This window comes from Ylistrum balloti, unplaced genomic scaffold (genome assembly GCF_031769215.1).
Source record: "Ylistrum balloti isolate Yb309-2 unplaced genomic scaffold, AGI_CSIRO_Ybal_v1 Utg370226, whole genome shotgun sequence".
NCBI lineage: Eukaryota > Metazoa > Mollusca > Bivalvia > Pectinida > Pectinidae > Ylistrum > Ylistrum balloti.
In genome coordinates, this window is record NW_026782188.1 from 1,763,070 (window position 1) to 1,787,888 (window position 24,819).

The 24,819-nt window shown below is 33.9% G+C and overlaps 1 protein-coding gene across 3 annotated transcripts in view; it reads left to right on the forward strand.

Annotated features, from left to right (window-relative positions):
- LOC132551938 (sodium/calcium exchanger 2-like) overlaps positions 1 to 24,819 on the forward strand; it is a 69,959-nt gene that overhangs the window by 19,010 nt on the left and 26,130 nt on the right. For all 3 annotated transcript variants that reach the window (XM_060216079.1, XM_060216082.1, XM_060216081.1), the window contains exon 3: positions 24,307 to 24,407. In XM_060216079.1, coding sequence (XP_060072062.1) covers positions 24,307 to 24,407 — 101 coding nt within the window. The remainder of the gene's footprint in view (positions 1 to 24,306; positions 24,408 to 24,819) is intronic.

The following is a 24,819-nucleotide window of genomic DNA, read 5'->3' on the forward strand; positions in this document are numbered from 1 at the left end:
ATGCACCAATGAAAGTCCTTATAGACATAATGAACATCAAATTCTAGGATCAGTTCAAGATTAATTATCAAAATTAATTAATTAACAGAACTAATGTCCATTGAAATGTCTACTGCCTTGCGGTTTATCTTAATGTTAATTGGGGTGGTCTGGTGGCACAGTGGTAATACACTTGCCGTTCACCTAGCCTTCTGGGGTTTGATTCCCAGAGTGGACATGAAAAGGAAGGGTTTCCCCAGTATCCCACTTTCCTCCCACTTTAAGAACACTAGCATACTTACATTTTGGTCAACAAGACTAAGGATAACTTAAAATAACCTATTTCACAATTGTTGTAAAAGAAATAAAATGTACATTTATAGACTAATATAAATTTTTATTGAGAATCGAATGTTACATATCAACAAACTGGCACTAAATGCAGACTTTACAAGTAGTTTGTACAAATGTTTAATTGTCAATCACTTTTACCTGGACTTCATCAGGCCTAACTTGTAATCTTTGTTAGATGAATAATCTCTTCCTTGTTGATTAGCAAGTGTGATCAGTATTCTCTGACCTGTTTCCCACTATATGTATCTTCTCAAACTTCATGTATCTTCTCAAACTATGGGTCATGGAGAGGTTATCTACTGTTCAGGAAGGATTCTAGAAATGAGTTTGCAAGTTCTTAAGTGTATTTCCAGGTTTTTTTTTATTATTATTTTTTATTGAAGTTCAACATTATACCTAAAGTAAAACAAATTCTTTAATCTCTTGCTCTTTTCCTTTTGAAATTTAGGAAGGCAATATCTTTATTTCCCGCTGGCTCCTTTGTAAAAAAAAAAATAGGGAAAGTGCCCCTGTGTTATTGTAAATATGACTTCTCTTTTCATGATTCCAAGAAATTCCAGGAGATTATTCTATCAAGTCTGTCTATAAATGAATGATAATGTGCCATCTTTAATCGTGTGTTGTAGGCTAACAGAATCATGGATATGTTAATTCACCTTGATTCGTATGGATAAGATGGCCTTTGCCTTAACTGTTAATGTACAAAAAGGAATGATTGTCCGAAGGGAATAACTCTATCTAATTATAGCGTTATATGTGTATGCAAGACATCCAAGTACTGTATTTTACAACAGAGAAAGCGTTAGCAATACACAACACAATTCCTTAATACAGAACATTATCTAAGATCAAACATGCTATTGATGTCATGGTTGCTGTAGAACATTTCACATTTTCCTCTGCTGTAAAAGATCAGTACAAATTGTCTTGCAGCATTAACTTCTTAGTAATAGTTCTGATTTCAATTAATGCATTAAAGTTGTACAGCTATTGTCAGTTCAGCTTGAAATATATCCCATGATCACAAAAACTACACCGTGAAATTTTCAATATGAATCCAATAATAATGCATGGATTGAGAATATCAGATTTGTTGGTGTTCAGTATGATTTGTACTAGATTATTATTATTGAACACAACAGACTTTAGTTATTAAATGCCACTCTGAAACTTTCAGTTTACAAAACCTGTATTATTAATTTACAAGTTTCAGAGCTAATAAGGTCATAAAATATCCTGTTTTACAAGCAAACACTACAGGCTCACATTGTCCATAATCTCTTTTGCAACATAACCAGCAGGAAATGTCACACTAAAGATGATTTAAAACCATCCTTTTTGTCTTTTACATGACAATCATCATACTATTAAACTCACTTGAGTCTATGCAGGGAACATTTCATTTTCATCAAGGCCATGTACAAATTGGCAGGATGTTTCCTGAAATTGGACATGGTAAATGATAGCTGCTGATTAAGTACTGAAACTTTATACAGTACAATACAGGGAAAGAAAGAGTATAACAAGATATCAACAGGGGGCAGGGGACATTACTGATACCATAGTTACTTTACATATGTAGTTAATTAACAACCCCTGTGTCTTGCCTTTTGATGATTGCAATCATTACATTCCAGAAAACAGCTTAAACTAGTTAAGGCAGTTTTTATGTTACATTTCTGTCACATAGGGATTTTATTGAGTAATTCTTTGAAATATTGTTAAAGATTTTGATAAATGAATTATATAATTATTTAATTAATTTGAACTGCCCAGCTGACTTTTGACGTAAAAAACCCCATGGTGTTCACTTTTTGTACAGCTTAGATGGTTCTGTATCTGTACTTGTATGACCTCTAGTGAATGAGACATAAGTTTTACGTTATGGGTATTTATTATGAATGTGTTCATATACTCTGTACCTGCTGCCTTTGTCAGGTAATTTTCATTAATGGTAACCATGAAGAGGTTATTGATCTTTTCTGTGTCATTTAAAACTAAACCTTTACTAGTCAAATCACTAGAGACATTATAGATGTATTGGATTTACTATTTCATCAAGAGGTACAGAGAAATTAAGAGGACACTGTGTGACCTAAAACACTGGTAGTTTGAAATGTTGTGTAAATTTTAGATTAGCGAAGCCTTTGTTAAGGAAATATAATCTAACTCTGTAAATCATAGAACAAATAATGTATTGACATGTGTCCATTATGTGTGTTATTTCTGTCCATTTATCATTGGCTGTGGTTGTATTGAGCTGTCATTTCTATATCGGTTGTAGTGTTATATCATGATTGCATCATTCATTATTAAAATCATACTTAATCTTTATACCATCATTTCAGCTGCATTAATGCTAAGTAGGTTTTGACCTTGACTGTAGATAGTTAAAAAAAAAAAATAGGCATGCCAGGTACAGGCCTTCAGGTCTCTACCTCTATTTTTTGTGTGGACATCTGACTTGGCAATAGATACGAGAGAGGCCAGTTTGCCCGATGCTGATGTGGGGTCATTGTCACCTCTACATAACTTTTGTCCTTTGCCTTAAATGCTAGTATGATGTATATAAAATACTGCTACTCTTTGAGGTATGGACATTGAACTTTGTGTGAAGGTACATTATACATCATAGGAAAGCTGTGAGTGTCCATATCTGAGTTGATATGTGGGTATGAGGGTATCCATGAAGCTCATACTTCAAGTTTTATCTAGACTTTTATCACAGTGTTTTGGTAAGCAGTATCCTGACTTTCACAACGTTTTCATGGTATTGAAGAAAATTTATTTTCATTTCATTAGTGATTATATAAAGATGTATGCTAGGAAGATAAGTAAGTACGGTGTAATGAAAATTCTCCTGTCCTAGGACTTAAGCTTTAAACATCTCGCTGTCACAAACATATATACCCTAGCAACTACCAAGACTAAACTTAAAGACAAACCTATTTGTTTAAGACAAAAAGCAAGCTATGTACTGTTCAAAACTAAACATTGTTGACCAAAACACAAGTCTATGGATAATTTGATTTTTAAGTGCCTAGAAGAAACTGAAAGCAGCTAGGCTTTAAGATAGCTAGGATTCTTAGATGAGTCTAATGCTTCCTGGATATAATCTTCAAGACGAATAATGGAAAGTGCTTATCAGTATAATTATAGTGAGAATTTAGGGTGGATACCTTGGAGAATTTTACAGCTGATTTCAATTTTGATTGTTGTTTATAGTACAGATATAATCGATTGTTGTTGTTCATTGTTGTTGTTGTACATATGGAAATTGTATAATCTCCTCCTCACCATAGTTCTATCCTAGGATCGTTGCCAGATTTAGTCCCATTTACATAGAAGAAATATCTGTAGAGACTGAAACAAGAAGAGGCAACTTCCTATTGTATTAGCGACTATGATGAGATTTGAGGAAGCTAAATGTACAATAAGATATATGTTAGATTTACTACAGTAGCTCGTCCACTATCTAGATCAGGACTTTGTTCTTGATTCATCTCTGGCCACAGTATAAAAGTGTAAAGATACAAACAGCACAGTGATTACAGTTACAAATTTTTTTGTGAAAGGTATCTTCACTGAATAAAATCTGTACACTGTAAGGAATGATAATTTTATAAATCTATGTTTCATTGTTATGACGGGGAGCTGTCAGGATTGATGTATTAAATACATAACCTTGACTTTGCATGTCACCTAGATCATTAAATATGTTTAGATTCTTATTAACTTTGCTGTTTCTGTTATATATACTTACAACAATGACAGTTATCACATACATAATAACACAACGTCACAAGGATGTACTTAATGCACGGTAATGTAAGTTATACTATAAGGAACTAGTGAAGGACTAGCTCTGTAAGAAAAGTCAACAAAGTAAATTTGCTGATGTTTACCATTCAAATCGTACCATAATCACAAAAAGTTTCAATTATCTGAAAAAAATGGGTTGATAGGTCATCAGTGCAATGTCTGTTAGAGTCATTGTAAAACTGTCAGAGATGTCCCAGTGTTCTTAGGTTTTACCTATATATAATTCTCCATGTGACTTGTCATTCCAGTATTATTTTAAGTTGTGATAGATGATCAGTATAGAATTACAAATTCAGATACATATACACCTACTACTGTTTTGGTATCAGCATGATAGCTCTTCTGATTATATATTCATTAAATGTGTACAAGAAACCACCATTAATTCATAGTTTGTGTCACTTTTATATGAGGGCTAGCTTGCCTTAGGACAGAAGGTTATGAGTGTAATGTACTATATGCTGTTAGGTCTAAAAAAGACAGTGGTGTCACCAGCTAAATTAAACATCATGACTGATGCTACTTAGTACATCATGTTTCAACTCAAGGTACCTTATCTTAAACCAGTGGATATATGTTGAGAATTGTTAATTACAATATTACTAAACAGGAAATGGGATTGATGCATTTAGAAATCTTATGAATGTACCAGAAATTTCTAAATATGGGCCATGTCTGTCTGGACCCTAGTTATTATCCTGTTTTGTATACATATTGTCTGTATATTAACACCCATAAATTTGCTTATGCTTCCTAGGTTTTCAGTTCACTATAATAATGTTTTGAAAGTTAATTTTCTTGACTGATGCATGTATAATAAAACAAATTTCACAATACTCATGAGCATATATAATGTTGCCCTATAATTTTCAACCAGATAAAAAAACAGAATCTCCCTGCCTTTGAATTTGATGCCACAGATTCCTATCTTATAATCTTACTTGTTGGAACGTCTTACAATAGTGAGTGATATGTCAATATAATTTAAACTCTAATCTTAAGTTGGTGGAATTTCAGTTGATATTAGATAGAGTGGTGCCACTTTAAGTAGTAACAGGAGTTGAGTTATAGGTACAGGTGTGGCAGAACTGGGTTACATTAGTGCAAATCATTACCATAGTGATGCAGTTACAAAAGTGATGGGTTACAATAGTGGATAGGGTTACCATAGTGATAGGGTTACAATAGTGGACAGGATTATAGTAGTGTATAGGGTTACAATAGTGTGGACAGGGTTATAGTAGTGTATAGGGTTACAATAGTGGACAGGATTATAGTAGTGTATAGGGTGACAATATTGGACAAGGTTATAGTATTGTATAGGGTTACAATAGTGGACAGGGTTATAGTAGTGTATAGGGTGACAATAGTGGACAGGGTTATAGTAGTGTATAGGGTTACAATAGTGGACAGGGTTATAGTAGTAGAGGGGGGCAATAGTGGACAGGATTATAGTAGTGTATAGGGTTACAATAGTGGACAGGATTATAGTAGTGTATAGGGTTACAATAGTGGACAGGGTTATAGTAGTGTATAGGGTTACAATAGTGGACAGGGTTATAGTAGTGTATAGGGTTACAATAGTGGACAGGGTTATAGTAGTGTATAGGGTTACAATAGTGGACAGGGTTATAGTAGTGTATAGGGTTACAATAGTGGACAGGGTTATAGTAGTGTATAGGGTTACAATAGTGGACAGGGTTATAGTAGTGTATAGGGTTACAATAGTGGACAGGGTTATAGTAGTGTATAGGGTTACAATAGTGGACAGAGTTATAGTAGTGTATAGGGTTACAATGGTGGACAGGATTATAGTAGTGTATAGGGTTACAATAGTGGACAGGATTATAGTAGTGTATAGGGTTACAATAGTGGACAGGGTTATAGTAGTGTATAGGGTTACAATAGTGGACAAGGTTATAGTATTGTATAGGGTTACAATAGTGGACAGGGTTATAGTAGTGTATAGGGTTACAATAGTGGACAGGGTTATAGTAGTGTATAGGGTTACAATAGTGGACAGGGTTATAGTAGTGTATAGGGTTACAATAGTGGACAGGGTTATAGTAGTGTATAGGGTACAATAGTGGACAGGGTTATAGTAGTGTATAGGGTTACAATAGTGGACAGGGTTATAGTAGTGTTTAGGGTTACAATAGTGGACAGGGTTATAGTAGTGTATAGGGTTACAATAGTGGACAGGATTATAGTAGTGTATAGGGTTACAATAGTGGACAGGGTTATAGTAGTGTATAGGGTTACAATAGTGGACAGGGTTATAGTAGTGTATAGGGTTACAATAGTGGACAGGGTTATAGTAGTGTATAGGGTTACAATAGTGGACAGGGTTATAGTAGTGTATAGGGTTACAATAGTGGACAGGGTTATAGTAGTGTATAGGGTTACAATAGTGGACAGGATTATAGTAGTGTATAGGGTGACAATAGTGGACAAGGTTATAGTATTGTATAGGGTTACAATAGTGGACAGGGTTATAGTAGTGTATAGGGTGACAATAGTGGACAAGGTTATAGTATTGTATAGGGTTACAATAGTGGACAGGGTTATAGTAGTGTATAGGGTGACAATAGTGGACAAGGTTATAGTATTGTATAGGGTTACAATAGTGGACAGGGTTATAGTAGTGTATAGGGTTACAATAGTGGACAGGGTTATAGTAGTGTAGAGGGGGGGGGCAATAGTGGACAGGATTATAGTAGTGTATAGGGTGACAATAGTGGACAAGGTTATAGTATTGTATAGGGTTACAATAGTGGACAGGGTTATAGTAGTGTATAGGGTGACAATAGTGGACAAGGTTATAGTATTGTATAGGGTTACAATAGTGGACAGGGTTATAGTAGTGTATAGGGTTACAATAGTGGACAGGGTTATAGTAGTGTAGAGGGGGGGCAATAGTGGACAGGATTATAGTAGTGTATAGGGTTACAATAGTGGACAGGATTATAGTAGTGTATAGGGTTACAATAGTGGACAGGGTTATAGTAGTGTATAGGGTTACAATAGTGGACAGGGTTATAGTAGTGTATAGGGTTACAATAGTGGACAGGGTTATAGTAGTGTATAGGGTTACAATAGTGGACAAGGTTATAGTAGTGTATAGGGTTACAATAGTGGACAGGGTTATAGTAGTGTATAGGGTTACAATAGTGGACAGGGTTATAGTAGTGTATAGGGTTACAATAGTGGACAGGGTTATAGTAGTTATAGTAGTGGACAGGATTATAGTAGTGTATAGTTACAATAGTGGACAGGGTTATAGTAGTGTATAGGGTTACAATAGTGGACAGGGTTATAGTAGTGTATAGGGTTACAATAGTGGACAGGGTTATAGTAGATTATAGTAGTGTATAGGGTTACAATAGTGGACAGGGTTATAGTAGTGTATAGGGTTACAATAGTGGACAGGGTTATAGTAGTGTATAGGGTTACAATAGTGGACAAGGTTATAGTAGTGTATAGGGTTACAATAGTGGACAGGGTTATAGTAGTGTATAGGGTTACAATAGTGGACAAGGTTATAGTAGTGTTTAGGGTTACAATAGTGGACAGGGTTATAGTAGTGTTTAGGGTTACAATAGTGGACAGGGTTATAGTAGTGTATAGGGTTACAATAGTGGACAGGGTTATAGTAGTGTTTAGGGTTACAATAGTGGACAGGGTTATAGTAGTGTTTAGGGTTACAATAGTGGACAGGGTTATAGTAGCGTATAGGGTTACAATAGTGGACAGGATTATAGTAGTGTTTAGGGTTACAATAGTGGCCAGGGTTATAGTAGTGTATAGGGTTACAATAGTGGACAGGGTTATAGTAGTGTAACTGGGTTACATTGGAAGATGTGGTTACAATACTGGACACAGTTGTTTAACCAGATTACACTTATGAATGCAGTTGCATTTGTCGGTGCAGATAGATGTGTTGGGCCTTTTTAGACAGTAAAAAGGTGTTCCCTTATTGTGCTAAGAATGTTTTGTAGAGCTGCTTATACTGTAATGATAGGATCCTACACCAGTTCATTATAAATTGTTGATACAAAAGAGATAAGGTATTGATTCAAACTTGTGCAAAAAATAGATATTTTCAATTAGAAAATTGTCTTTAGTATTAGTTTATAGAAAGAGTAGTGGGAGGATGTTGATCATGATAAGCCCATGTTATGTCCTGACTAGCCATCTGTTAGCTATAAATACATGTATATACATGTGTATCCAGCTGTTTCTTGTATACATCTCCATGCAAACACTAGCTGTTTCATAGTTTCATGAAACATTAATTTTTTTTTTTACTTTCTAAAATTCATTGATTTTATACACATTTGGAAACTGAAAGGAGTCTGGATGTCGATATTCAAATGCAAAACTTATTTTTTATGCGTTTCTCTCAGTCTTAGGTATGCTTGTGCAATACAGTGCATGTATTATATATATAGTTTGGCTCTAATATGATTTTATTCAATCAATCACTAGAGTTAAGGTTTATTTAATTGCTAGCGTTTTGATAGAATGCAGGTCTAGATTATTCTATAACGTGAAGTCGAGATCCAAAAATAGGGTTCATTTGTTTTCTGTGGTTTTATTGCCCTGTTCAGTAAGAGGCATTTAACGTTAAGCCTTTGTATTTCCTATTATTGTCAGGGAATTTCTCCTCATGGTTTCATTGCCAGATGTGATGTTTAAAATATCCAACACACAGACTGTTTCGTTTTATGTCCGTTATAAATTGAATTTGCAGGGTAGAAGGAACTGTTATAAATTGAATTTGCACTATAGAATGAAGCTTAAGGCAACAGGTCTATTACACTGTACACATTCTGTGGAGTGTAGAGAATAAAGACTGGAACCAAGATATAATGATTTGATTCAAACATTTTAATTAAGTTTAATTATTAGGAAAAAAGATAATATTCTTGGGCTGTGATGTATACTTTATAATTCATTTAATGGCAATCAGTTTCAGTAGATGAACCTGTGGATATCAAAGTTTACAAGGTACAAATCTTTTGAGCTCTTATTTATTGTACATTATTGCAGCAGTGTGAATGCAATCAGTCAACCCTGAGGGTGAGGAAATACCACTTTTCAATATGAATTGAGAATTTTACATGTCTAATTAAGTTCATTGATGAATTTGTTAAAGTAGGCCTGCAACTACTATTAAGTAGTTGGTATGTTTTAGTAATGATATATTTGTGTGATAAAATTAAATGAGATACAGCTAGATCATTCTCTGTGTAATTTTTTAGGCTGTTTCCAGAAATCCCAGTTTTTGTTTTGCTGTGTAATGTTAAAGTTGCACTCCTGAAACAAATATTTTGTATATTGACTTCTGTGTGCGTGTAAGGCACTTATCATGTTTCTACTCCTACATAGCTCTAGTCTGGAGAGGGACTGAGATGTTTCCAAAAATGAAATTTAGAATTTGTTTTATATAATAGTTGCAAAAATTCATGTTAATGAATTGATTAAATATCTCTAATTTGTTTCAAATTTCATCTGAGATCCCATATTTTCAAAATCATTGAAAAAAAAAGATAAATGTAAAATCACATTCATTTTCATGGGATTCAAGTTTTGTGGTTTAAACAAAAAAACCCTTTTTGGTGGACATTTATTTTCATGGATATATATAGCTTAATAAGTCAACTTCTACTCATTTTAAAAGTTCATGAACAGATGAATTCATAGATTAAGAGAACCACAAAATCAACAAATATAAACCACCCACGAAAATCAATGATTTCACAGCAGTTTGGAAATATTTTCAACCTTCTTGTGCCATAAAAGCTGATTGACTTGGTCAGGTAACTGTGTTTGTGTTGTAGATAATTTCATAATACTGAATTTGAATGGAGAAATATAGAATTATCGATATGTAAAAGATAATATTTGGGATCTTATAATTATCCTTATTGTACATGACTGTCCCAAGGAGACTATTTTCCAGGATCAGCACATGTACTGGATATTTTTATCCTATACCTGTTTTAGCACGCTTTCTATTGTTTCTCTGTTACCAAACTAATAAAAAATTAATCTGCTGTTGTAAATATTATACCAACATAAATGAGATAGAGTTTGCAGGATACCGCTTTTTGATTTCCTTATCAAGATTCATTTAGCTTGCAGGTACAGTATGCTGCGTCAGGCAATCCGATGGAATTTGGCATGATGTCTGTAATACCAATATACCATTTTTCTTCATTGAAGCATTGATCTGCTGGTTGGTCGCACTTCTCATTAATTGCTGACGACTGGATGTCGTTCTATTGATTTTTGGTGCAGAATATGAATAAATGTTTGGATTATTGTACAGAATTATTGGTTTGGAAGTGTTCAAAGGAATACTGAAGGACGGTTAGAGAAAAGGGATAAAAAAGCTTGTCCAATAGACATGTATTATTTTAATTGAATGCTGTGCTTGTTATAGTGAAGAATTAGTTTTGTAGCATGAAGTTCACCATAGTGTGCTATGATATTAAGGATTTATAGTTATCCTATAATTGACTGACCAGGTGTAGTTTATGCATCTTTTTGAAAGTCAAACTTGTTAGTCAGAAACTCATGCAAGATCTGTTAAGTGGATTTTTCTTGATTGAATCATCATTCTTCATCATAAAATTATCGTAATTTTTGTGAAAGAAGGGATCAATTAAAATAAAGCATTAAATATTGTTTGATGAATTTTATCATGGTTTGTCAGTAGAATAGGTAGACATTTTGTTTCAATAATAGGTAAAAAATTGACATGTCCCAAGACAGAGTTATCAAAAATTGCATTACAGAAGACAGTAAATGAGGTTTTTGGTAAGGCGATGTAAGGAAGAACATACTTATTTTGCTCCAAGACAGCTGACACAGGTCATCTACCCAACCTGAAAGTTTTTTATGGGCTCTCTGGTTTTCACCCTCATACCTAACACACTTCCCTCTTCACCAACAAGGTCTAAGGTTTTTATGAGCTCTCAGGTTTTCACCCTCATACCCAACACATTTCTCTGTAGGCCAACAAGGTCTAAGGTTTTTCATACATTCTGGTTTTCACCCTCGTACCCAACACACTTCCCTTCTAGGCCATCAAGGTTGGAGGTTTTTTATGGGCTCTCTGGTTTTCACCCTCATACCCAACACACTTCCCTCTACGCCAACAAGGTTGAAGATTTTTTATGAGCTCTCTGGTTTTAACCCTCATACCCAACACATTTCCCTCTACGCCAACAAGGTTGAAGGTTTTTTATGAGCTCTCTGGTTTTAAGCCTCGTACTCAACACACTTCCTTCAAGGCCAACATGACTGATTGATCAAAGTTTATATAACTAATTTTGCTGGCTATATTACTTTACTCTCTGTATTGTTACATTCAAAGACTTACATTAGATTACTTCATTGTGGAGATGTTGGTGTTGTTCATTACTAGTAGGATTGTTTTGCCTTTTGTGCACTTGACTTTTTGTCTACCTTTAATCTTAACATTGTACACTGCTCTTGAACCCATGAACTACTGGTGCAGTAGGTGTAAAAGCTAGACTAAGCTCAACTTTGTATGTTATTCAGTAAAAACATAGCAGATTTTAACTAACTCGTATTGCTCCCAGGTCAGAGTTATGCTTTCTTTAAATGCCTGATAATCTCTTCATTATAAAAAAAAACCTGTTCAGGATATTTATGTTGCTGTAGAATTTCTTTTTAATCGAAGATGTTATTTATTTGACAATTTTATAGTAAAAACCTTACTTAATTTGTGATAGATGTCATTATGGACAAAACAGCAATAAGAATTAAATGTTGGTGATGTAAACTTAAGTCAGAATTAAATGAAGTTTTCGTTAATCATGGAAATAAGCTTTAATGTTCATGTAGATAAAAAAGAGAGATGATGAATAATACAGACAGAACATATGTAAGACTTCATGTACACTTTACATAATGAGTTAAAACTGTGATACAACATTTCTGTGTGTTGTTTCCTCAACAAATAGGTATCTTTCTTTTAACATAATTCCTTCTGTAGTTAGCTATGTTCTGGTAATATAATTACTTTATGTTTTTTTCCACTTCTAGTATGTAAATGGGATAGGATGCCTTGGAATCCAAGGATAGAAATATTGCTTTGACCTAATCTCTGCATCAGAGGTGCATGTGGAACTATTACCCTGTCTTACAGTAAAGGTAGCACTGTTCAATGCCAGATGGAGCGAATTATATAGACTGGATCAGTTTACACACACATTCCAGCCAGTTGTTCCAATAGACAGCCATGGCTGAGAGCTATATAGTACTTGCCAGAGCTTTAGGGACTGTGCATCAAGGTGCTGTCTGAAAGAGCAATGGTCCCCCTTTCTACCCACCACCTCTAGATAAAATACATCACTGATGAGTACATGGGGCTTTGCCACTGGTTTATGTAAAAACATGAAGATGTAGCATGACTAAAACACAAGTAAGACATGTATAATTTATGTGTATTCTGGCATTTAGTTAAAAGCTTTATTTCTTCTTTTGGAAGCTTAACTGATAGAACATTGATTTATCAGCAGGCCTGTCTGATCTGCTGGAGATTACGTGAATCCTTGTTATTTACCTGGAATATCTCATCACTGGAGATTTCTTTGCTGAATTTTACATCGATAGGTCACACAAACTCTTTTGGCAAGTGTTTCTAGGGCGAGAAAGGAAGGAGAGAAAACAAACACGGAGCTAGAAGATTAAAAGAAATAGATCTTTTTAATGATTACTTCCCCCTCCCCATGGCAACCCCTCCTACTGACATTGAAATCTCACTCTACAACAGTAAAGTAGGCTTCACAATAGAAAGTCGATATTACTATTCATTTAAATACATGTTCATACATTTTGTACCATTAAAGTTGTTTTTTACCCTTTTAATACCAACATCCTTTACTAGAATCTATTCCTGCTTTTTATACCATTTATACAGTTCATAAAGGTCTGTGGATTAAGAATTTAAAATTATTTTGCCGATAAGAACCAATGGAAAGCATTTATTAGAAGACAAGATACCATGAAAGTCTGTGATTTTGATGGAAAATATCATTGTCACATAAACACAGCTTGTAAAAACCATTGGACTATATAGAATATCCTACAATAAATATATACTAATATCGATGAAGTGGATGATGAAACCTTCCACAAAACAAGTGGATCAGGTGAGTTGGTGTATTAGATATAGTGGATTCATGCACTTACCATATATCAGATGTGAAAAACTGTTGCATACCCAGACAAACATTGTTGGTTTTCTCAAGTATTCTCCTACAATTAGACCCAGTGCAGGCCTATCCAATTCTCTCATGGCCAACAGCAGGATGGCAAACCTGTTTGATAACTGTTTTGAAGTAAAAGACGTATGATAGATGCATGCTCAAAGATTTGGAGGTAGAATTGATATACAAAACCTTATCTTAAATACATGTTTAATTAGACACCAGAATGATTCAGGCATGTTGTATTGTCAACTGATTTTTTTGACAGTGTAATTAAAAAAAAAAAAAAATAAATCATGTTAACCATAAATAAATTAATATGGTCCCCTACAGTTCTGAATAACTACCATAATTAATTGTAAATATGCATGGGCCATATAAACTTTTAGTACAAAGCAGTTGTTTTCTTACAATTGACTTTTCTGAAATATCACAGTAGAAAGTAAATATAATTAATCTTTGTTGACTTGAACTGGCAAGTTAAGTAAATGTTATTGGATTTTAAATTTGTCTACAAACATATTTATTTTGTTAGATTATTAGAGTATTGTCTACTAGTGACTAGGAAATGTGCCAATATGCACAGCACTTGTCAGCAAACTTACTAGTTTTGCTGCTGCAAAACTCTGTTGCAGAAGCCATAGGAACAGCTGTTTATTCTCACGATTGATTTGCTCAGTAACAAACTCTCATTAAGATAGCACTTGATTCTTGATTGATTTTCAGTTGATGGTCAACTGTTCCATGTGATCCAGCAGTCAGATCCCATGTGTCAGATTCAGTGCCTTGGAAAGCATGGCAGTTTTCATTATCACTTGAAATATCCAAATTCTCAGTTTTGTTTTTTTTTGGTTGACATATTGCAGATTGTACGATTTTGATGTGGTTATGTCATAGCAGTTGTGTTGCTGTACCTCATGTCAAATTAGCTTCAACTGTTTAATTTGATGTGATAGAATTGATTATTTCCTCACCACTGTTTTGAAAACTAGTCAAATTATTGATTCTGGCCATTGTAATTCAAACAAACTGTGAAGGTTACATCTTAATAAGTTACTGAAGTTACAGCAGAGACATCAATACTGCTGTTCAGAGGACAGTTTTTGCCCCTGCATAACTTCTGGATTCCAGCATTTCTGAATCTTCTTGTTAGATATGTTACCACATAAAAACGTTTTAAGAAATCAAAACTGAAATATTGATATTGGAATATTCATAAGAAATACAATTGTTTTTCTTTACTAGAAATTGTTACCTATAATAAACTTAAATGTATACTGTCAGCATATTTTACATTTTTCTAATTCCATCCAAACCTTTTGACTTATAGAAAAAAGGAATGCCAGATATACATAGAGAGACCAGGCTAACATTGCTTATAGGTAAGCTAACTATACACGGAGAGGCTGTGTCAGCATAGTTAGTTAGTATACTTATAAGCTAACTATACATGGAGAGGCTGTGTCAGCATTGTTAGTTAGTGTACTTATAGGTATGCTAACTATACACAGAGAGGCTATGTCAGCATTGTTAGTTAGTGTACTTATAGGTATGCTAACTATACACAGAGAGGCTATGTCAGCATTGTTAGTTAGTGTACTTATAGGTAAGCTAACTATACACAGAGAGGCTGTGTCAGCATTGTTAGTGTACTTATAGGTATGCTAACTATACAGAGAGGCTGTGTCAGCATTGTTAGTGTACTTACAGGTATGCTAACCATACACAGAGAGACTGTGTCAGCATTGTTAGTGTACTTATAGGTATGCTAACTATACACAGAGAGGCTGTGTCAGCATTGTTAATTAGTGTACTTATAGGTAAGCTAACTATACACAGAAAGGCTGTGTCAGCATTGTTAGTTAGTGTACTTATAGGTAAGCTAACTATACATAGAAAGGCTGTGTCAGCATTGTTAGTTAGTGTACTTATAGGTATACTAACTATACACAGAAAGGCTATGTCAGCATTGTTTAATCTATCTTTAGCCAACATAGAGGTCATGTCCATTGTGTGTCACTAGTTTGATCAATGATGTATTGATTAATCTCAATTTTTACAATTCATATAAAACTAGTTATTTCTAAGCACTGTGTAAATAGTTGACACCCAAAAAATTGTCTGCAGCAAGAGTGGGACATCCAAATATTAATGAAATACAGTTGAGCACAATAGGTAATTTCATTTCAGATTATAACAAGGAAATTTGTTTGTGTGATTGGTTTTCTCTTAATACCCTTCACATCAAATGCAATAAGATTTTGTACTGTTTGATAGAGAAATATTGGCAGGTTGATCGATTTGTCTTGTTTGTGTGGATTTATCATTGGGTGAAGTAGAACCCTCATCCTATGAGAGATGTAGCTTGATTCATTCTGTCACCAGCTGTATCCACTTTTGGTTTAGTCTTATGCAGGAACACTCAATAATCTCTGCTCTGCTTCACCCTGAAAGCTGGAGTTTTATTATGTGTCATACATGTAATAAACTTGCATGGAGAAGGTACATATTTCTGTGGTTTTACTACAACCAATGTTTGGCTGAGTATATAAAAAGGAAGCAAATCAATAGTACAGTCTATGTATAGATTGATTCTTAGAAATGATTACCTAGTGGCACAAACTGCTCTAGAGCAGCCAAAAAACATCCCATTACAGATACATATGCAATCCATAACACAAACTGTAAAAAACAAAGAAGAAAATTGATTTCTAGATTCAGAAATAATGTCAGTCCTTTTTTGTGTAGAATTTAAAGCAAATGTATTTCTTTATCATAACTTGACATTTAAACACATTACTGTAGCCTGCTGGAGTTGAGGAAACCGGTTTAAGTTGGCACCATATAAATTCAAAAAGCAATTTCATAGCTGAAATTGTGACAAAGCCTCTTTAGATTCAGAGCAAGATGGATCTTCAAAACAGAAATGTGCTAGATGTTTTACATAGATTGAGAAGAAGATGAAATGGTGACATTAAAAAACAATATATGTGATGATTGAAAGAAAAAGATGATTCTTCACCTTTTTATCTGTAAGATATAGAAGTAACAAATTTTCTATTTTATTTTTTCATTTATCATTCTGTTTTTATTTTGGACAGATTTTTATAAGGTTATTTTTCACTTTGTCCTTTACAATGTATAGCAATTCTTCCAATATGAATCAATTTTTGAAATATTACAAATTATGAAGTAAATACTTTTATACAACATCAACTCAAGCTATAGGAGTGGCTTAAAAATTCCATTATAGACTCCATAATTAAAGGTCCACAAACTATATATAATCATTCTTTGTTTGAAAATAATTGGACTTAACTTCAAGTCTAAATAATATGCTTTCTCCAAAACAAAGTAAACACAAAAGCAAGCAGTGCATGCAGTATCCCTTCCTAATAATCCTCTGTTATTTAGCTAGGATCACTTGTGTGAGGGTGTTTAGGGGAATACTGGTGGTACAACTGATTGAGATTGCCTTACACTGTACTAGATGACACATCTTTCATCTGTATACATATACCAGGTAACAAGAGAAATGTGTGATTATTAAACATGAAGCCGATCAGCTGTGAATGATGTACATGGTCTGCATGAAACCTTGGCATGAGCCAGCAGCTCTATACTTTATATAGATGACTGTAATTAACCACAAAAACACTATCACCAGCAGGTATATATCACACTTGATTGGATACAATTATAATGTGTTTGTTATTTTGTTTCTGACCACATGGTCATCAAAGAGAAGTCAATGTCAAACCTTTGTTTCTTCATTCTAAATTTGTAGAGTTATTTCCCTTTGTAAACATTTATTGTAATTCATGGTAACAACATGTTAGAAAGTGTATATAGTTCCTAATTCATGGAATCAATATAACATTCATAGGAAGAGAAAAATAACAATTATACAAATAGCCCTTTACTTTTACATTTTGTAACAAACTTGTAAGGTAAAAATAGGCTTATTTGACACATTTTATTTTTACATTGGGATGACATCTAGCTTTGCACTAAAGGGAATTTCTCTTTTAACTCAATTTATAAAACAGTTTAACCTTGAGCCAGGGGTCAAGAGTTCAATCCCTGGCAGAGACACATTATCTGTTTCCTGTTACATTATATATAATGATACATGAAGATTTCTGAAGCAGATTCCTACTTTAAGTTGTATATCCTAGTATGAAATGATTTGGATGTATTGATAATACTTATTTCATTAGCCTTGTAGAACCTAGGCACTCTCATGGATCATGGATTCATATTCAAAACAACTCTGTGAAAGTGAACATAATTATCATGGACATATAATTCCCATGATAGGTTTTTGGAGTGGTATACCGCTTATATTTTTTATTGTATTGAGATGTACCAGGCCTTCCCATGTGTACTAGAGTTATCTAAAGGATGTAGTGGGTACTGGTATGTTACACAGACCACTGCAGTAACAGACATTTATATTCAAGATTTAACAGATTTATAAAATAAAGTGAGCAGAGAGAAATTTCCAAAATTCTCCAAAAAATCTTAATATGCAATAGCACATGTGCATATTGTAAATAGTTCATCTGCAGACTTAATGTAATGTTTGGTAGAACTTAATAGGTTGAATGATCAGATAATGCTTGGAAACTTTCCAGGTAATATATTTTACACAAGGTCTGCAATCATTCAGTAAAAACAGTGATTAGCCAGATCTATCATATCTAATCCTAATAACATCTCTTTCTAGCACGATTGCAGAATAGACCATAGTGAGACGGGAAAAATTCTATAACAATTTGTGTAATGCAGTTGTGTCTAGGACTTGTTGGAGCTAATGATAATTGAAAGCATAGGACTAATAGAATAGCTCCATGCTTTACTTTGTTGTGTTACTTCCATTCAATACTTATATCCATCAGCATTAGTGGTGGTCAACCAACTGAGTTAGGCCTGGTCCTGCTGTGTTCAGGACAGATGGATTGGAGTCTGGATACAAGGTGATAGCTCATCCTGCTACTGTTCTCAGTATCTGACCTTGTTGTGTACAGGTAGAGGAGAAACTCCATAGCCTTTGGGTTTGATACCGATTGGATTTATTTTTGGCACAGAAGGTTTTTTTTTTAGAAAGGGATGGTATTGGCTTCTATGATAGTTAACCCTGTTCTTTAGATTAACATTACGTCATGAACGTCTTAATCAGCGAGGAGATGTTGTCTTAATTCTTAATAATTAAAAACACACCCCGTCGATGGGTGTCAGAAGGAAAGGTTTATTGGGAGATTAGATTTACTCCAGATAAGATCAGAAGTACACTTTGGTTTAGAAAGGTGTCAATCTTCCTTTAGGCTGGCAGGTCTGACCTGCCTGATCTTGGTGAAGGAATAAAGACCTTGCTTTTGCTACTAATGTGATAAATGTGGACAGATGTAGAGGATGCATTACCATATATACCAATATGCCATTCTGAACACTATCATTAAAGTACAGACCATCCAATATCACAAATGTTGATTTTGCATTTCCACATGTTGGAATAAAGTTAAAAAGAATTCAATAGACGTTTATAGAAACTCTGATGTTTATTTTATTTGTACCTATTTCACAACTTGCAACAGTGGGCTTTAAAATGATATCTTCCTGTTTTATTGATCTAATAATGATATTGATAGTCTAGATATTCATTAGTAGGTCTAAAGCTTCAAATTTATCTCAGTAATGTATTAAAGGCAGTATGGTGTGGTTTTGTGTGATGATAATGTCATTATTGGATGCTGGGGGCCAATCTGGAGGTGTTCTTAACCCTTATACAGTCACTATATCAAACATAAAAGTCTTGATGTAATGTCTGATTAGGGAGCTGTAGCAGGCAATGCTATGGACAAAGAACTCCTATTATATACAATAATGAGACACTAAGTTGATCAAGATACAGCTGAAATTATGTAAATATGACAATGGCCTTAAAAAGTATGTGGCTTGTTACATATGTGTAGTTCAGCGGGGACCAGTTTCACCAGGGACCTGTACATTAACGCTTGGTGCATTGAGTATGGTAGGAGATATAGCATATGATAGAGGGGGAGGCTGACAGGTACTCTACCACAGCTGTGGTTGATTCAACATACAGAAATAGCATAGCCATGATTTCCTTTGGCACAACAACTTGAGGTGTACCTATAGGTGATCTGTGGTGGGTCAGGCCTCCTTGTGTCTCCTTTGTGACGTCAGCTGATTGAAGACTGATGGAAATCAAACATATCTTCAGAGGCCTCTCTCATTGTTTCATTATGTTCCTTGGTTTTTCTAATAACATATTTGCACTTGTAAATGTAGAGACTGTACCCATCTTCTGCAGTTCAGACCTTCAAGCATGGTCATATCACAAACAATCTTTGATTGACAGGCAAAGACCAGCCTATGATTTTAATCAAGAAAATTATCCTTGGTTCACCAAAATTCAAAATTTGGATTTGAAAATCTGTTTTTTTAAGCTTCCTCATTGCCACCATCAGAATAAAAAGCCATAATGATAAATTTTGATATCTTTTATTTATCAAGGGTTACACATTTAGTTAAAGTCTAGTTAACAACATTGCCCTGCATCAGCACAAATATACAAAGTGACTTATATAGTACATAAAAACATACCTATTGTATAGAAAACCAATGCCAAACTAATGTTCTGAGAAGGAAACTGCAGAGATAGCAACACTGCAAGCATTTCTAATATTTTCCATTTATCCCATTCAGTCAAACAGAATGTGTCTACACAACACTTGAGTACTCCCCATTTAAAATTTTGCTGTCCTGGAAAGATTCAAATACCAGTAATTTAATTTACATCATTCAAAGAAAATGAAGCAGTAATTCATTCTAAGCACCATATTGATCACTTAAGATATACTTGCAAGTAGTCTTACAAAACATCTTGTTGTTCATTACATTATGACTTCTCTGATTTTAGGGGCGGACACTTATTGACAACCCTAAAATCGTTGGTCTAATGACATCATTACTTTAGTCATTGTCCATACCAGGGCTAATACATGGTAAATAGAGAGCTACATAGGAAGAGGTTACTTTCAGCTATACTGTATTCTATGTACCTGCCTACACATAAAAGTTAGAGATAAGATGCAATATATAGGACAGTTGCCATGGTTTGCAAGCACATGAGTATGTATACAATGTAAAAACCTTCACGAAATGTGCATATACACACCAAGGCAAGGCAGTCCTAGTAAAAAAGCATCCAAATAGCAAGAGGTGCTATAGTTGTGTACCTTGATGCAGATAACCTGAGAAGATGTGTAATGTTTGCTCAATAACTTGGTATGGTCTTGTCTACACCATCAACAGCAGTTGCCTATCATCCTATACTGTATCAGACTACATAAAAAAAACACTTCCACTAAAAAACCTTCTCTTCCAGAATTGGTGCTTCTTATTTTTTGTTTCAATCTGTTGCATTATTTTAAGATCTGAAGAGTTACATTTTCATGGCACCAACACCTTGTTTGCTTTAGATGTCAATAGTATTATACATTGTTGAAAGGAGATATATGATGTTAATGCCAGCTTATTGATATAATTATGTTTGAGATCCTGTTTAAGCTTCCAAGAATAAGGAAATTGAAGTAGATTATTATTGGAACTTAATACACCTGAAGGTTTTCAGGAACTTAAAACTTACAAGTTTTATTTAGCCAGAACTATTTACGTTATTAAGATTGATTCAGTTTCCTTGGGAATATTTGATAATGTTGAGAAGCATGTTTTTCCTGTAGAATTGTTTATCCAAGCTGAACACTCAGACTCAGTTCACATCAGAATATTATCTTAGTCTTCTGGTATCCTGCCCATGTAAGTCTTTGGTTTGTTGGAAAAAAAATCAATTTTTGGCTGTAGATGAGTCATTGTGTACAGTCATATGGATTTGCATTACTAGATCATCTTACACAAGATTTACTCAATAGTATGAACTGAAGTTCTCTTAGAAGTGTTTTGCTATGCAGAAGTTTTAATAAAATGGTTGTCAATGAAGTATTCTTAATTTAAAAAAAAAATTGTTTTGCTTTGACATTAGATTAATTAAATCGGAATTTAGGACCATAAACACTTTAAAGGTAACTTTCCCATGCAGAAGTATCAATCAAATTCTCTTGTGATAATACAATAAATACTTTAGTAGTGTTAAATAGAAGTGACTTGATTGTATTCAGGGCATACAGTGTGGTATTATAATTAAATTTTGTGAAGTCGGAGTTTGAAGCATCAGTGTGATGTAATACACCGCTAACTGATTAGAAATTTTGTTATTGTGACAGCTAAATCAAACGAAATTTCAACTTTTCATGGATTTTTGTTAAAAACTATTTTACACTTGAAGATTTGGTATCATCAGCGATCATGTGTTTTCTTCCATTACTGTTACCTGTAAACCTTACATACTAGAGTTTGTATCTTTTCATCTTCTGTAATATTTACGTTTTTCAGATTTTAAAAAGTTCTAATTTAAGATTGGGAAAGATTTTTATTTACCTAAGTTCAAGCACAAGCTAATACAAGAACAAGGATTCAAAGATTCAGAGAATGAAAGTTTCAAATGTAACACGGTTTTGTTTCAAAATTAAATTTTAGCATTGAACCCCTGTTTACTATTTCCTGTTATTATTTTGTGCTTTAGAGAGTTTATGCTGCTAGGTTATATTCAACATTGAGTCGATGCAGACAAATCAATTCATCGTTAAATGATATACATAATGTAATGTGTATTATATGCCAAAACAGTTTTATCTAAATGTTGTACCAGAACTTAAACTAAAATGCATAGCCTATAAACCAAGGTGAATTCTGTCTGTTCTCTCCATCTGGGTGTTTATAAACACCCAACAGACAGAAATTTGATTTTCTTTTGTGGATTGGTTTTGAATGCGCAAGCAAGGCCTTGCCTGCATCATCAGAAAGCTTGGAAAAGTCAATAGCTAGTGGTTGTTACATCCTGTCTCCTAATCATTGTAATTATACACAGAACTAGAGCGCTAGGAGGAAATTACAAATTACAAAACTGTTGACCTGTGTATATATTGGTATTTCATTAAATGAAATTTTCTAATAATTCTTTTTAATTTTGCTAATTATGATATGTTTCTGTTTCTGTGAAACCTGTACACTATCATACATCAGACAGCACTAGATTTCATCTTTCAAACTTTTAGGCGATACAGATCAGATCACCTCAGTAAATCGGTGTCTTAAACCTCAATTTGCCTTCAGCTGGAAAAGCAAGTTAACTACCCTTAGAAATGTGAGTTGAAATGGGCAGAGCTGGCTGACAACAGGATGTAGGAGATTCACGAACCCCAATAACTGTTATTGTAGAGGACAAGCCAATGTGCCCTTGACATGACAACATAACATTGTTTTCTTTGATACCAAGGCTTTCTTCGTTTCCATTTTTTTTTCACTTTGATTAAAAGAAATAAAGAAAAGGGATTAAAAAAAAATTGAAACTTATTTATAGACCTGTAATGTCTTCTGAGTAGTCCGTGTAGAAGTCATCTTTTTTTTAGTCATTGAAGCTGTTTACATAATTATCCTCTATTACCTGGTATGTATTCTGTTCTGACAAATGTTTCACAACATTAATAGCCCACAGGTGTAAACTAACATGGTTGTGGTCAGAGTACATGATGTCACAGAGTTGTCTGATTTCTAGTGAAAAACATACAATCCAATTAGCCTCTCTTACAATCCTGACATGGGCATTCACAATATAGCATTCACATCAGAAAATATTGTTTGATCATCAAGTATTTGACTGATCAAATTATAACAGCTTTGTAGAAACAGCAACATACTTCATTTGTTAACAAAAGGAAACAATTGACCCGTTCCAGTATGATTCATTGTCATTCTTTTTTATAGAAATTTTGTCAATAAAGGTTTCTGAAGAAAAAAACATAATCATAGATGAATCCGTTCATTGGGATTTTCTTCTAGTTCCAGTTTGCGACCATTGGTGTCTGATTACAAGTACCAATATATAATTCTCCAGTAAATCGGTTATAGGCGAAGTCGCAGTTCAATCGCAAACTGGTATTTAGACCTGTCACTGTTGTGATTGATACGCCCTTCATTCTGTGTTACCTTCCATTGTCATTACCAAGGTTTACAGAGCCAGTTCAAATTGGTTTCTCTCCTTCCACCAGACTATATTGCTGCTACTACTGTTAGCCATTGATGAAATCGCAGTCAATCCTCCATCAACTTGGTCCTAAAGGAAAACATACAGACCACCATTTATAATTGATCTAAAGTGACCAATGCTGAGTTATTGTAGGAGAATGTTTTGTGCATTATGTTCATATGATTGAATCGTCTACATGTTAAAATAAATATTTCAGGAATTATTGTAAACTATTTCTAGGAACTTGTCAGAATTACATTAAGTGTCTAAAAATGTTCAGGCACTCTTTATATTGTTTAAACTTTATGTGTACTTAGTTTACTTTCTGTGATAAGATTTCAAGGAAAATTCTTGGAAACTTTGATCCTGTCTCTATTCTTCCATGATGTGAAAGCTTGATATGCAGCATTCTATCATAAGCCAATGAATGATCGATGAGCTGACAAATTGTCGTCAGTTTTTCATGATGAACTCACATTTTTGCTAACTCTAATGTAACGCTTGAATTATGCAATTGATTTTGTTTCCCTCCTACAAATCTAGGATATGATAAAAATTGGTTGTGCTTCATCAGATTGTATCAGTCATTCTGAGTCAGACCTCACACAACACATCATTTTGTTGCAGCATTTATCATACATGCAATTTTTATTTACTCATCTTCTTTTCTTTTCTGAAAATAACAATGTTGTATGTGTAATTTCTACAATTATTTCTTACTTTGTATCATTTCAGACAATTCATTAACGTGAAGATTTACGATCATGAGGAATACGAGAAGAATGAAACTTTCTACATTGAACTTGAAACACCAGTCCTGTTAAAGAGAGGCTCAGGTAAAAGCGTGTCCCTGTGTTTTTTCCCCTCCCACACATATATCTATAGAATCATGGCATCGTTAGTATTAGTATATGTCCTGCATTAAAGTTCAACAAAGAAAATTAATGCAAGATATCATAAAGTGCATAATGAATTATATATCTATATATATATATATATATCATTTTATGTACATATCAGATACCTGTACAGAAACAGCAACAACTTTTATTGCACATAATTTAGCTTCGACACAAATTGCTAGCTTACTCCCCTTTTTGATTTTGTTTTTTTATCTATGACTATAGTTGTTTATGCTATTGTTTTCTTGAAAATTGTTTTATTTAATTAGATAGCTTTGTTTTACAGGATTATAGTGAAAGAATAGATTTTATTTCTGGTCACTTGATGCTAGCAAAAATTTGTATC